This window comes from Orycteropus afer, unplaced genomic scaffold, assembly GCF_000298275.1.
Source record: "Orycteropus afer afer isolate SDZICR_OR568_19922 unplaced genomic scaffold, OryAfe1.0 scaffold00067, whole genome shotgun sequence".
Classification (NCBI taxonomy): Eukaryota; Metazoa; Chordata; class Mammalia; order Tubulidentata; family Orycteropodidae; genus Orycteropus; species Orycteropus afer.
In genome coordinates, this window is record NW_006921654.1 from 10,096,120 (window position 1) to 10,107,667 (window position 11,548).

The 11,548-nt window shown below is 44.4% G+C and overlaps 1 protein-coding gene across 1 annotated transcript in view; it reads left to right on the forward strand.

Annotated features, from left to right (window-relative positions):
* HYDIN (HYDIN axonemal central pair apparatus protein) overlaps positions 1–11,548 on the forward strand; it is a 333,125-nt gene that overhangs the window by 197,377 nt on the left and 124,200 nt on the right. The window contains exons 31-36 of the mRNA XM_042780857.1: positions 1,585–1,718; positions 2,136–2,272; positions 2,512–2,639; positions 2,841–3,032; positions 3,368–3,517; positions 5,983–6,222. Of these exons, the coding sequence (XP_042636791.1) occupies positions 1,585–1,718; positions 2,136–2,272; positions 2,512–2,639; positions 2,841–3,032; positions 3,368–3,517; positions 5,983–6,222 (981 nt within the window). The remainder of the gene's footprint in view (positions 1–1,584; positions 1,719–2,135; positions 2,273–2,511; positions 2,640–2,840; positions 3,033–3,367; positions 3,518–5,982; positions 6,223–11,548) is intronic.

Sequence of the window (11,548 nt, forward strand, 5' to 3'; positions counted from 1 at the left end):
GAAGACAAAAATGAAAGAACATTGGCACACATGCCCCAGATCAGACAGCCAGAATTTATCATAAAAAATTTTGAAAAAAAGAATAATGCAAAGGAAGGAGGGAAAGGAGGAAAGAAGGAATAAGAAGGGAAGGGAGGGAGGGAGGGGAGAGAGGAAGGAAGAGAGATACTCCGAGGGGTGCCTGGTAGAGCTTGGAGGGGAAGGAGACTCGGGGGCATGAGAGTAGATGTGGGGAGATCAGTTTTCTAAAAAAGCTGATCGAGTAATTCTGGGTCTGAGATGATGGTGCTGTGAACACAGGTGGTAACTAGAGGCGGGTAAAGAGGAATGGGCAGATTCAGACAATATTTTCGAGGTGGATTGGTCAGGTTTGGGATTGATTGAATGTGGTGGGGAGAGGGTGGTGACTAGGTGTCTTGCTTGAGTTGCAAGGTAAGAAGGAAGCACAGAGATAGGAAACTCACAAGGAGAAGCAAATCTTGGAGGAAAGGAGAGGAGGGAAGTAAATTCAGATTGTCCGTGCTCGACATAAGATTTCTGTGCATCATCCACGTGGGGAAACCCCACTGTGGCCTGCGGGAAAGGACTAGGCTGGAGAACAAGATTTGAGAGTCCTGGGACACTCACAGTAATTCCAGGAAGCTGTGAGATTCCTTAGGGAGTGAGCAGGGAGGAGGGTACACGTTCAGCCCTTAGGTACACCAGCGTCCAAGGGGTGAAGAAGGGCACCCAGAGAGGTCCCCGAGAAATCAGGAGTCTGTGCTGCCACAAAAGTGGTCTCTCAAGGGAGAGGGTAGCCCAGTGTGTAAATAGAGGCTGCCTCTGTGGTAAGATAATGAAGTCAAAATCCCAAAATGTCCTTCCTCACCATTCCCTGAAATTCCTTTCCTGGTGGTCCATTCCTGACCTTCAGTTAAGGCTGCTGTCTCCCGAGGTGCTTCTTTTAAAATGCAAGTATGTGTGGGAATGTTGTCCTAAAAAAGAATTTCATATATACAGCTGGAGAGTCCTTCAGTCTGGTTTAGGGAGGTTCTAAAATTGGGAAGAACATCTAGTGGGGGACATTGGGAGGCCCAAAGGCCACCAGCAAAGACTGCTTTGCAGAAGCCTGTTTCACTACAAGATGCTACCCCTTACAGCCACACCTACCCCTTCTGCCCTTGCCCGGCAACCCCTCAGGTGTGCTTCTAATTGCTACACTTTTGTTACTTCAAGAACGTTCTATCACATAGTATGTAACCTTTGTAGAGCCGCTTTTTCCACTCACTATAACGCCCTTGGCATTCACCCAAGTTGTTGCTGTATCAATAGTTCATTCCTTTTTATTGCTGAGTAGTAGTCCATGGTTTGGATGTATCCCAATTTGTTTACCACCTCCTTCCCCATGTAATTTTTAATCTCATAAACAAACTACATATATGTTTCTATAATGTGGCTTTTTGGAAAGCCACAAACCATTGTGAAAGCTAAGATTTTTTTCATCCCCCAAGAAGGAATTTTCACCCCCTTAGGGACGATCCTGTCTCCATGGAGGACACCACATTCTGGAACGATGTACTGACTTGTGCTTCTCTCTTGCTCCAGTTTAGTGCTCAGATTCAGATGGAAGTAGAGAGACTTATAGTCCAAGCGTACGCCCTGGAACATCAGAAAACAGTTGGCCCCGACCCCGTAGATGACTCCTGCCTCGTCCATCGGTGTCGTTGCAAACTGGCCAAGTGAGTGCCTTGTCATGTTGTGTTTGTTTCAGAGCGTATCAGAGCAGCTTCCTGGGAATAATGCTGGGCCTTCTAGCAATAAAATCCACTAGCCTTTCTTAGCTGCTACCTCCTAGCACAGGCCAACCAAACAGGTTTCTTCCCCTGAAGGTCAGAAAATTCCAGCGTTGTCTAATTAGATCCACGAGGGCCCACACTGTTGTTTTGAGATCATGGCTAAAAGAGCAGCGTGGCTTTCTGGGGGGATGTATCTTGCTCCTTGGCTCCATTCTGATGGCCGTTGGTTGTTCTCCGCTCCAGAGAATCCAATTCCACACAAGAGCTAGATGCAAAAGGATCTCACACTCTCTCACTTTTGAAGAAGGAACCTTACACACTTGAAAGTGACTGATCAGGAGCCTTCCTCAACCGTTTCAGAGTCCAGCTGCCAGAGTATGTCCTGGACTTTGGCTACGTTATCCCTGGTGAAGTACAAACCCACATCATCAGGATCACCAACGCCAGTCACTTTCCAGTGTCCTTTCAAGCAGAGAAGCGTGTCCTTCACGACACAGGTAACCAGGCTGGAGACATCCTTTCCTGTTGCGTTATGTTATTTCTAACAAGGTACTCAATGGACTGCCCTTCGGATCCGCGTTTAGGCTTCTGGATCAGTGGAGAAAGAATTTTTGGGCCACTGATTGATACTTTGAAAAGTTATTCAGCCCCAGAGGGGGCTCTGCCTGTATCATCTACGGTTTGCTATTTCTCTCTCCCACAAAGAAATGTTGTTTTTCTCACCGTCTTGGTCCAGGCTTCAGTACTGAGCTAGATCGTGTAAAGAATCTGCCTTACTGTGAAACGGAAACATTTGAAGTGAGATTTGACCCACAAGGGGCCAGGCTTTCTCTTGGAAACAAAGAAGTTACAATGCCCATCAAGGTGAGATGCACCACTGCTGGAGCACGAGGAGGGGGGGGGCACTTGTTTTAACCACTAGGCCACACAGCCCTCCCTGGCCGCCAGCTCTGTGTGCTCACCGCTCCTGAGATAAGCTAGTTACTATGTCAGAGCCGTGATTCTCCCTCCTCCCTTGTCCTAAACTCCAGCCATGGGGTAACAGTAGTTCTGTTCCTGCTCTAGGTGGTCGGAGGGCCAACAGTTCACATCTGTCTCAAAGCTGTGGTGACCATTCCAAGTATGACGCTGTCTTGTGGCAAAGTGGAGTTTGCCACCATTCAGAGTGGGCAGTGCCTCGTGGAAACTATCCAGCTTTGTAATCATCTCCAGGTCCCTTGCGAATGGTTTGTCCACACCCACAAGCCTGTGGACAAGGTAAGTGGCTTGTGGCCCATTGGTCCCCTTCTCTCCATCACCATTGCATCCGGATTTCTAACTCTAGGTGTTCACCCTCATCATTTCACTCTCCTGCTCAAAGTGTTTCAGGGACAACCTTTGCCTCCTAAATAAAGTCGAGGCTGTTAGCCCAATACTCGGGGTCCTATCAGGCCAAGCTGTCTGGTCAATTGCCCTGTTTATTTTTGTACCCCTGGTATCTGTAGTCCCTGGCCCCTGGGAGGTCCTCGGTAAATGTAGGTTGAGTGACTAGAAGATGGACTGAGCCCACGTCCCGTAAGGAATGATCTAATTGTCAAATATTTACAAACCAGCTGGAGAAGCACATGCCAAAGTACTTACGACAGAAACTGTACGCTGAATTAAAGCCAAAGACACGGACTTTTGAGATTCAGCCCACTTCTGGAGTCCTGGACCCTGGTGAACGGTCCAATGTACAAGTGAAATTCATGCCTAAAGAAGAGGTGAGCTTGGAAGAAATGCAGTTTCATTGAGAGTCTCTGGGTCTCTTTGGGCTTCACTCATAGCCCATGCTGACGTGGGTCTCGAGAAGTTTTGCCCGCACCTTACTGTCTTGGGTATAACATCTTAGGGGCTCTGGCTCATGTAGAAGCTGTGTGGTCTAGTGGTTAGAACACAAGTAGCCCCCACCTCTGCCCTTCCAGGCTGCATGTGTTTGTGCAAATTATGGAGCCTCTATGAGCCCCAGCGTGCTCGGAGATTAAATGAAAATAATGATCTTACCTGATACAGACCTCTTATTTGTCTTCTGGAATCCACTAAGCTCTGAAAACTGAAAAACATTTCATAAGTTTTAGACCAAATTCATTTGGCAGAAAAACCTCACCTAAACTGACATGTGACAATTCAGTTTGCAGAGTCAGGAACTGCAGCTGCAGAAAACACTAATGTGTGTTGATTACATGGGACTTTCCCAAGCCCCACTGAAGTTATTGGTTAATAAAGGGTATGTACACTGTGTTTACTTTCTTACAATGTGGATTTGGAAGTGTCTGAGTCCTGAGGTTTCCAGTAGCTGATTGATTCCCAGCCTGCTCTGGCGCCTCCTAGGATCATCCTGGAGATGAAATGAACAGACGTGAATAAAGTCCATGGCATTCTGCTCCACATGCAGTGAGTGTCCCACCAACTGTTAACTATTATTATCGGTAGCCACGATGTTAATAGGCACTTCCTGGTGGATGACCTCCCAGCACTTTACAAATGTTCCTTTTCTGAAAACCATCAATACCGAGCTACTCCTGAGCAAGTACACAGTGAGGAAGTGATGCAATTCCAGAACCAGGGTGCTATCAGGAGGTTACTCTGCAAAGACTTTTGCTCAAAGTCAGACATTTGGGATATGTTTTTCTCTCTGGTCTAGTCTTTTAAAGGAAAATCAATGGGTGTCTTATAAAACACCTATGGTTAACTCCCACTTCCTGCTAACAACTTTGAGCAAGCGTTTAAGAATCTGCGGTCAATGACTGCGTATTTGATTTTAAAGTCAAGCTTGTGTTTCTGTCACTATCAAAATCTCCCCCAACTCCTTTAAAAGAAAACAATTAATAACATGTTTGTCATTCTTAGGTGGTTTAGTCAAGATGTTGGATATTTTCTTAGGATGACTGAATATAATACCAGGGAAATATCAATAAATAGGATAAGAAATAGATTTGTTCAGGCAGTTTTTTAAATGTTGAGCTGGATTTGGTCAAAGTGAAAAAAAAAAAAATGTTTCCACCAGTTGGGCAAGGAACTTACAGGAATAGTTCAGCCCTGCAGCCACTCAGCCCTTGCCGGCATCATCATAAACAGAGCTACACTGGGGACACAGACCACTGGCATCTACACCAACAACACTCGGTCATTAACAAAGCTTAACGTGTGTTTAGAATCCCCCATTAGGAAACAAGGAACTGAATGAAGTATTCTAGAAAGATTTCCTTAAAATCAGACTACAGGAGTTGAGGTCATAAGGTGGTAAATCCATGACTATACAGAAACCCCTCTTAGCCGATAATTCATTCTGTGTTTCTGACTGTGTGTATGTATGTATGTCCATGCACATTCCATCCACCTGATGTTTCCCTCTTCAGCTAAGACTGAAGCTCTTCAGATTTTCAAACCAATCACCGTCCCCAAACCTAAGTCATAAGCCCACCTGTATCAGAGTAACCTGGGCATCTGGTAAAAAAAAAAAAAATGCAGAATCCCAAAAATTTCCCTGCCCCTCTAGCAATGGGACTAGTGAATCTGTATTTTAAGTTCCCCAGTGAGACTGCATTACGAATCACTGGCCGTGAAGTAGATTTCTTTACCATTTTGAGAAAAGTGAGTTATGTTGTCACTATCAGCTGGCAGTGATCAGTCCCAGACCAGCTACATAGCTGTATCTTAAGTAATGGAAGTTGGTTAATTGGACCCCTCCCAGACGCTGATCCTGATCTGGATACCAGGATCTGAGGGCAAGTATACCACACTGAGAGGGAATGTGGAGAGTCTAAAGGCAAGGGAGACAGCCAGCAAAGGGTGTGTGCTGGGATTTGATCCACAGGGAAAGTCTGGGGGACTACACAAAGCATACATTTCAGAATCCTAGTGGCAAAAGGTTGCTGGTTCAAACCCACCCAGTGACTCTGAGGGAACAAAACCTGGCCATCTGCTCCATTAAAAATTACAGCCTGGAAAAAACCAAGAGACAGTTTTACTCTGTCACAGGGGGTCATGATGAGTTGCATATCAACTCAATGGCACCTACAGCAACAGGAGTGAGGGAACTCGAGTAAGACTCCCTAGTTGAGGAGTGCGCCAGGTGGTGTTACTTCTTGGGTACTTCCGCCCTGCCGTGCCTTGGTCTTTTTCATGTTTTACATGGCATGTAACAGAAACCAGACATTGGTTTTGTTTGTTTGACTTTGTTTTCCAGAAATTTTACAGCCAGACGCTGGTGTTCCAGATTGCACAGAGCACTCAGAAGCTTGCACTGCTAGTGCAGGGGCAAGGCCTAGAGCCCCGCCTGGAGTTTAACCCTTCGGTTCTGGAGCTGGGGCCGCTGCTGCCCTATGCCTCCGGAGACGAGGTCGAGCTGCTGGTGAAGAACCCCTGCAACTTTCCCATTGAGTTTTACTCCTTAGAATTCGACCAGCAGTATCTCATAGAAGAAAAGGTGAGTTGAACCCAAAGCCGAATTCTGTGTTCCTACTGGGCGTGACCCTGCCGTGCCTTTACTCAGTGTCCTCTCTCTGTATGGAATTCCTTCCCCTTAGCCTTTTCTACCTCCCACCCCTTGCTGTGAGAACTCTTGTGGGCTAGTGCGTAAGGCATTTGACTGCTAACCAGAAGGCTGGCGGTTCAAACCCACGAGCCACTCCTCGGAAGGAAGCTTGGGCAGTGTCCACGGAGGGGTTGCTGTGAGTTCATACCTTCAGATTCTTTTGTATTTCCTATTTACATAATCATATCATCATGGAATGACACTTTTCTTTCTTCCCTCACACCTTTAATTTAATTTTGTTTTATTGCAACAACTAGGACCCTCACTCAGTGTAACAGTGAATAAAAATGATAATAAGTGTACATTCTTGTCTCGTTTCAACCTCATAGGGAAACAGTCAATATTTCAGCATTAACTGTGATGTTTACTATAGGTTTTTGCAGATAATTTTTAACAGATTAAGGAAGTTCCTTTCTGTTCTTAAGGAGCTCTGGTGGTGCAATGGTTAAGGTGTTTGGCTGCTAACCAGAAGATTAGTGGTTCAAACCCCCCAGCTGCTCTGCAGAAGGAAGATGAGGCAATCTACTTGTGTACAGATTTACCTTGCAAACGCAATGGGGGTCGCTATGAGTAGGATTCAACTCAGTAGCAATGGGTTTGGTTTTGGGGTTTTTTTCTGTTCTTGATTTGCTGGAAATTTGTTGTTTTTTAATCATGAATGGGTGTTGGATTTTGTCAAGTGCTTTCTCTGCTTCCACTGAGATGATAATACAATATTTCTGTGTTTTCTATTAATATAATTAATTACTTTCATTGTTCATATTTTTGGAAATTTGCCTACAGTAGAATGAAAAAGTAACTGTACAGTTTTGACATATGTCTACACCTGTGTCACCCAAACCCCTATCAAGATGGAGAACATTTGTGAAGTAACGTAAAAGCCCAGCCTGTTAGATCAGAGCCACACAAGTGAGAGATCTTTCCCAGTATCAAGCTTTACTGACAGTGGTGTTAGCACAAGTGAGCGGTGCAGCTCCCCGGGTTCTCTTGTCACATCAGGATACACTCTGGCCCAGATTAGAATAGGAGGTCTCTAAGTAGTGGGGTCACATGGGGTCACCATGAACTTGATAGCAGCTAACAAGTAATGTATGTAGTATGTTACTTACACAGAAAGAGTTGTTATGGTCATGAAATACATCCATTTTCCACTTAAATAATGACACAGGTGATGTTGCATTTTCCGTGGAGCTGTGCCCCAAGGTAAAGGAGCTCTGGTGGCATAGTGCCTAAGGCATTTGACTGCTAACCAGAAGGTTGGTGGTTCTAACCCACCAGCCACTCCGCGGAAGGAAGACAGGGCAATCGAAAGATTTGCTGCCTCAGAAACCCAGCAGGGGTCTCTGTGAGTCGGAATTGGCTCAGTGGCAGTGGGTTTGTTTTGTGTGTGTGCGTGTGTGTGTGTGCGCGGGCCCCAAGATGATCCACGTTGAATTACCCTTTGCGTATGGTCTGAGGGTAGGGGTCAAGATTCTTTGTTTAACTAATTTCTGAATTTTGAAGCACTCATGCATCTCCTGGAATAAACCTGACATGTTAACATTTTTATATGTTGCTGGATCAGTTTGCATATATTTTCTTTAACATTTTTTCATCTGTGTTGTTTGGTAATTTTTTTTGTTAAATTACAAACCTTACACACTGTTGTATACCTTGCTTTTGTTACTTACTACGTTGTGGAGATATCTCTTCATTAGCATTTAACAGTTTCCCTTTTCCTTTCAAACAGTTCATAGAATGCCATTGTATAACTGTATTGTAATTTATTAACCAGTTTTCTGTTGATGGACACAGGTTGTTTCTGCCCTTCTGCTAATAAAAACAGTGCTGCAGGAAATAATTTTAAATAAAAAATAATTTTTTACAAGTATAATTGTCAAAAAAAGAGGCTACCAACTCAGTATCAGAAACAAAAAGCTAAATCTATTGCTTGTTTAAGTTAGGGAGAGCTGAACTAGCAGGATGCAGTCTCTCTGAGCAATGCAGAGGGCTTATCTTTTATAGTGATTTTGGGAAATACGGAGTTCAGGGATTGAGAAGCTTCCAGAAATAGGAAAAACCAAACCAGACCTAAACTCACTGCCGTGGAGTCGATCCCGACTCATAGCAACCCCTCCTTGGGTTTCCGAGGCACTATCTCTCTGGAAGTAGATTGCCCAGTCTTCCTTCCTCTATGGAAGTAGATTGCCCAATCTTCCTTCTGAGGAGTGCCTGGTGGGTTTGAACCTCCAGCCTTCTGGTTAGCAGTCAGGAAGTAGGAGTGTTTAGCAATTGATTGACTTTTAGCTATGGAAGCAGTTTATTGGAGTGTGGCTTTTGTTGATTGGCTGACTTTCGGGAATGTGAGGCTATTACTGATTGGCTAGCTTTCAGAAGCTAGCACTAATTGATGAAAATTAAGTGAAGCTGGTTCTGGTGGTTCTTGTACTTCTGGCAAAGAAGAAACAGTCCTTTCCTAGGAGGGTATAAATTTTTATTCTTACAATTTTGTGTACACATTCTAGCACCTCTGTAAGATAGACTTGTACTAGTGTGTTTTCTGAGTCAAAGATTTTGTTCATTTTCATTTCAATAGCTATTCCAAATTGCCTTTCAGAGAGTGGTGCTGCCTGTATTACTGTCTGTGGCCGTGTGGGAGCTTGCCTGTCTCCAGACCCCTGCCATACTGTGGACAAGTCTATGGTGGGGCAGACAGAATCTCATTCACCCCAGAACCTTGCTCTTGTTTTGCCAAACCTGTCTCTCTTCAGAGGGAGAGGGGATGGGGCTCTTCATCTTGGCCCCATTTTCACCATTGAGAAGACTCCCTTTCAGGCCACTTGAAGCTCTTGTCTTATTTTCGTTAGTGCTGAGTGTATCTTTCCTTTTAACTTTTTATTTGGAAATTGCTACAGGTTCATAGGAATTGGAGAGATAGTATAGAGAACTAGCATGTACCCTTCATCCCAGCTCTCACAGTGGTTACATTTCATGTAAGGATAGTACAATATCAAAACCAGGAAATTAACATTGGTAAAATGTGTGTGTACTTCTGTGCCATTTTATTACATGTGCAGATTCGTGTAGCCAGCACCACAATCAAGGTACAGAGCTATTCCACCACCACCAAGATCTTCCTGGTGCCACCCTTTCACTGTCACAGCCACCCCTCTGCTGCACCTCCCCGCAGCCCCCAGTCTGTAACGCCTGGCAGCTACTAATCCATTTTCCATGCCTATAATGGAATATGCATGGCAGCTGGAGAAATGAGTGTGTCGGTCCTGGAGGGGGTCTGGGCAGCTCAGTACAGTGTCCACTTCACCTCTCATTTCCCCATGTCCCTCGTGGTCGTTTGGCAGTCACCCATTGAGCCTCCACAGCCCTCTTTCATCAACTGCTCCCAAACAGACTGCCTAAGTCCCCACTCAAACCTTTCTTTAGTCCAAAGTCAGAAATAGATTCTCTTCTATTTTAATAAAAGGTTTAAACTTTTGTTCTTTACCTTAGTTCTTAATCCATCTGGAGTTGATTTTTATGAGTGATGTGAGTTAGAACTTCAAGTGTATTTTTCTGTATGAATGATTTATTGAATATTCCTTTCTCCACTGATCTACCAGGCTGCCTCTGTCTTTTGTCAAAGTTCCATTTAGGAATAAGTCGGGCTGCTGGGAGTCAGAGGCTTTTATCCTAAGCCCTGTCTTCTATTTCATTTGTCACACATGTCTATCCTTGCATCCGTACCACCCTTTTATTACTACAGCTTTATAATAAGAGCCGATACTTGTCGGGCAAGTCCTCTCTCTAGGCTTCTTCATTGGTGTTTTAACAAGCCTTGGCCCTTTGCTCTTCTCTGTAAGTTTGAGGATCATCTCAGTAGCAGAGGTTTTGGAGCAACCAAGGATGGTGATCCAGGAGAGGTTTACCTACCAAAACATTTCTTAACACCAGTAAATCAGATTGCCGGGGAAGTAAATGTCTTCTAGAGTTTTATTTTATTATGTTTTATAGATACATAAACATACTAGATTTGTCACCTTTAGAAAAACAAAAAACAGGTTTCCCAGTGAAATCTGAATTTCAAAAAAACAAGGAAACTAGGGTACTGGCAAAGGAGCAAGGAACAAGCTGAAGATAATTAAAAGAATGTTTTTAGGTTTGTTTTTGTTTGTTTGTTTTTAGTGTATCTGAGATAGGAGTTTTGGTGGTCCACTGGTTAAGTGCTCAGGAACATAATTAAAAGAATGTTTTTAGGTTTGTTTTTGTTTGTTTGTTTTTAGTGTATCTGAGATAGGAGTTTTGGTGGTCCACTGGTTAAGTGCTCAGGAACATAATTAAAAGAATGTTTTTAGGTTTGTTTTTTTTTAGTGTATCTCAGATAGGCGTGTTCTGGTGGTGCACTGGTTAAGCGCTCAGCTGCTAACTTAAAGATTCATGATTCAAAGACACCAGCGGTTCCACAGTAGAGAAGCCCTAGTGACCTTGTTCCATAAAGATTTCCACCTAGGGAACCTTATGGGGCAGCCCTAGTTTGTCTTACAGGGTTGCAACTCGACAGTATATAATAACAACATGTCCCAGTCATTGCATGGGACGTATTTATGCTTAAGAGGCATGCACTGTTTATCTGAAACTCAGATTTAACTTGGCAACCTGTATTTTATCTGGCAACCGTAACACACACACACACACACACACACAGCTGCACACACGCACACACATAGACACACACTTCATACACTGAAACCTGTGAGAGCCAGCCCTCAGCAGGACTGCTTTGTTTTTCCAGGCCCCCAGGTTTCCTGCCTTTGACAAAGTGCAGTCGTACCATTTTCCTGTTGCTCATTTCAGTGTGAAATAACCGAGTTTGCCTCCTCTGACAGGTTTCCCCTTACGCATGTTCTGGCTTCCACAGGTTTCACTGTACTGTTTTCCCCAGATTTTCTGTTTATGAGGCAACAACCTCATGCCACAGAAGTGTATGTCATCCAAAGTGGATGATGGGGTTCTGTGCTTTTGTCATGGGAAAAAAACAAAAACCGTATACATTATTTTAAAAACAAAAATAGAATTATTTTCCACTTGTAAAATGCCCGGGTTCAAGCAGAGCAAGGTGAAGACCCTGGGTCCCTAGTGGGCCACTTCAAAGCCCAGCCTCCAGGGTACAGACCCCACCCCATTCTCAGACGACGGCAAAGGCAGGGGCCTACTCCAAAGCCCAGCCTCCGGGGTGCAGACCCCA